General features: G+C 72.5%; 1 protein-coding gene across 1 annotated transcript; it reads right to left on the bottom strand.

Moving 5' to 3' along the window:
• Positions 1 to 2: 2 nt before the first annotated feature.
• Positions 3 to 1,749, bottom strand: OLFML2A (olfactomedin like 2A; the record flags this gene model as incomplete). The annotated part of the gene is made up of 4 exons (XM_085300508.1): positions 1,000 to 1,749; positions 751 to 858; positions 337 to 519; positions 3 to 230 (listed from the first exon to the last, which is right to left on the bottom strand). Coding segments are annotated over exons 1-4 (1,269 nt in total), but the record flags the coding sequence as incomplete, so codon positions are not given.
• Between the last annotated feature and the right edge of the window lie 214 nt (positions 1,750 to 1,963).

The following is a 1,963-nucleotide window of genomic DNA, read 5'->3' as shown; positions in this document are numbered from 1 at the left end:
TTGTAGTAGGTGATGCCGCGGAGCACGGGCTGCGGGGCCGCGGGGGGCCGGGGCTTCGGCGTGGGCTGCGCCGCCCCCCTGCCCTTCGCCGGCTCCCTCCTGGGCTTCTCCGCCTTGGGCTGCTTCTCCTTGGGYGCCCGCGCCGCCGCCGCCACCGTCCCCCGCTCGCCCGGGCCCTTGCGGGCGCTGGGGTACCTGCCYGCCTCCTTCCCTCTGCCGCCGGCCGGGTCCTGGGTGCAGAGCCGTGCTCAGCCAGGCACCCGACACGCCGCTGAGCCCCGCGGGGGATGCCGGCGTGCCCATGGCGTGGAGCAGCRTGGCACGCCGAGCTGGTACCTGCGCCATGCCGTCAGTGGCGGCAGCATCCTTCTGCAGCAGCTGGTAGCCCAGGTTGGAGATCTCCTTCTTGATGCCCATCATGATGTCGGAGTAGTTCTCATAGCGGCGCATCTGGTCGCTGAGGTGCAGCAYGCTCTGCTTCACCAGCTCGTTCTCCCTGCTCAGGTTGGTCTTGACGGTCTGTGGGCGAGCAGAGGGGTCGGGCCCCACCAGGGACAGTGTCTCCTCCTCGCCTGGCCCCGGAGGACGCARCCCCCAACAGAGCAGGCAGCCACCAGAGGGACGGGGAGGATGGTTCATTGGGGGTCTGAGGGTCCCTGGGGAGCAGGCCGAGGTCCCAGACCGRGGCCTGCTGGCCTAGGACACTGCCACCACCCCCTCTGAAGAGCAGCAGCCCCGACGTGGGCTTACCTCCTCCAGGGTGTTCATCTGGGCAACCACCTTGTTGATGTAGGAATGGACCTTCATGAGGTCCATGCTGTAGAGCGTTCCCTCCAGCAGGTCCACCATGGACTGCAGCTGTGGAGGCAACGCCAGGGCTGAGTGCGGAGCTGTGCACGTCYCCGCTCGCCGCTGCAGCGTGGGAACCGGCCTGCTCCACCGCTCCTGCGCGGGCCGGGCACCTCGGAGCCGCGGCCCCTGCACCGCCGCCGTGGGTACCTTGAAGAGCTCAGGCGCCTGCTTCTTCATCTTCTCCATCTTCCACTCGTTCTCGCAGGGGTTGAGCGAGGAGGGGGGCGCAGTGCAGGAGCACTTGCAGTCGGCCCCCGAGCTCACCGTCTCCACGGTGTAGAAGTCCTCCACGCGCAGGCTGCCGTCGCGGACGCGGGCGCAGGCGTCCTTGCTGAGCGGCCGCAGGATGCACTTGCAGCGGCAGTCGGAGCCCTCCGAGGTCATCCGCACCTGGTCGCCCTCGCCCAGCGCCTGCGCGGGAGACGCCGCCGTGGCCGGCCGCCTGGGAAGCCGGCGGCGCCCGCAGGATCCGGCCCGCCGTCGGGGTCCCCCGTCCCCGATCCCCTCCGGGGCTCCCAGAAACATCCCTGCGCGCCGCGCAGCCTCTCGCCCGGTGCTTTCAGGCTGGGTTTCTTCCTCCTTTCGAGGAGGCTGCCGAGCCCCCGGCGCCCCCCGCGCGGGCCGGGCCCGTGTTTGCTCGCGGGCAGTTGTCAGCCCGGGCTGCGTGTCCTGCGCATTCCTCTCCCCGCCGCGGCCGGCGGCGTGCGCGGGGGGCCGCAGCCCCGCCGGGAGCCCCGGCCGCAGGCACCGCTTGCCGTCGCGCTCGGCTGCCTCCCGCGCGGAGCCGGGGCTGCCGCCGGGGTTCTCCCCGCCACGGCCGGCRGAAGCACGGCGCGCGCCCGGCCGCGGCGGAGAAGCGGCGCCGCTGAGGGCCAAGGGCCCCTCGCTCCATCTCATGCCCGTCTGCAGGAAAATTCCCCGTCGGAAGCCGGGCTTTGGCCCAGCTGCTGACCTGGAAAAAACGGCTTATCCGTGCTGCGGGCTCATTTCCCCCCGGCTCCCGGGCTGGAGCGGGCTCGGTGGCCCGCGGGGACGTCCCCGCCGGCCGGGGCCCGTTGTGGCCGCGGGGACGCGGCGCTGCGAGAGCGGCTCGGGCGCGAGGGTCCCCCGC

This window comes from Rhea americana, unplaced genomic scaffold (assembly GCF_003343005.1).
Source record: "Rhea americana isolate MKP2758 unplaced genomic scaffold, rheAme1 scaffold_164, whole genome shotgun sequence".
NCBI lineage: Eukaryota > Metazoa > Chordata > Aves > Rheiformes > Rheidae > Rhea > Rhea americana.
This window is presented reverse-complemented; position numbering and strand designations above follow the sequence as displayed.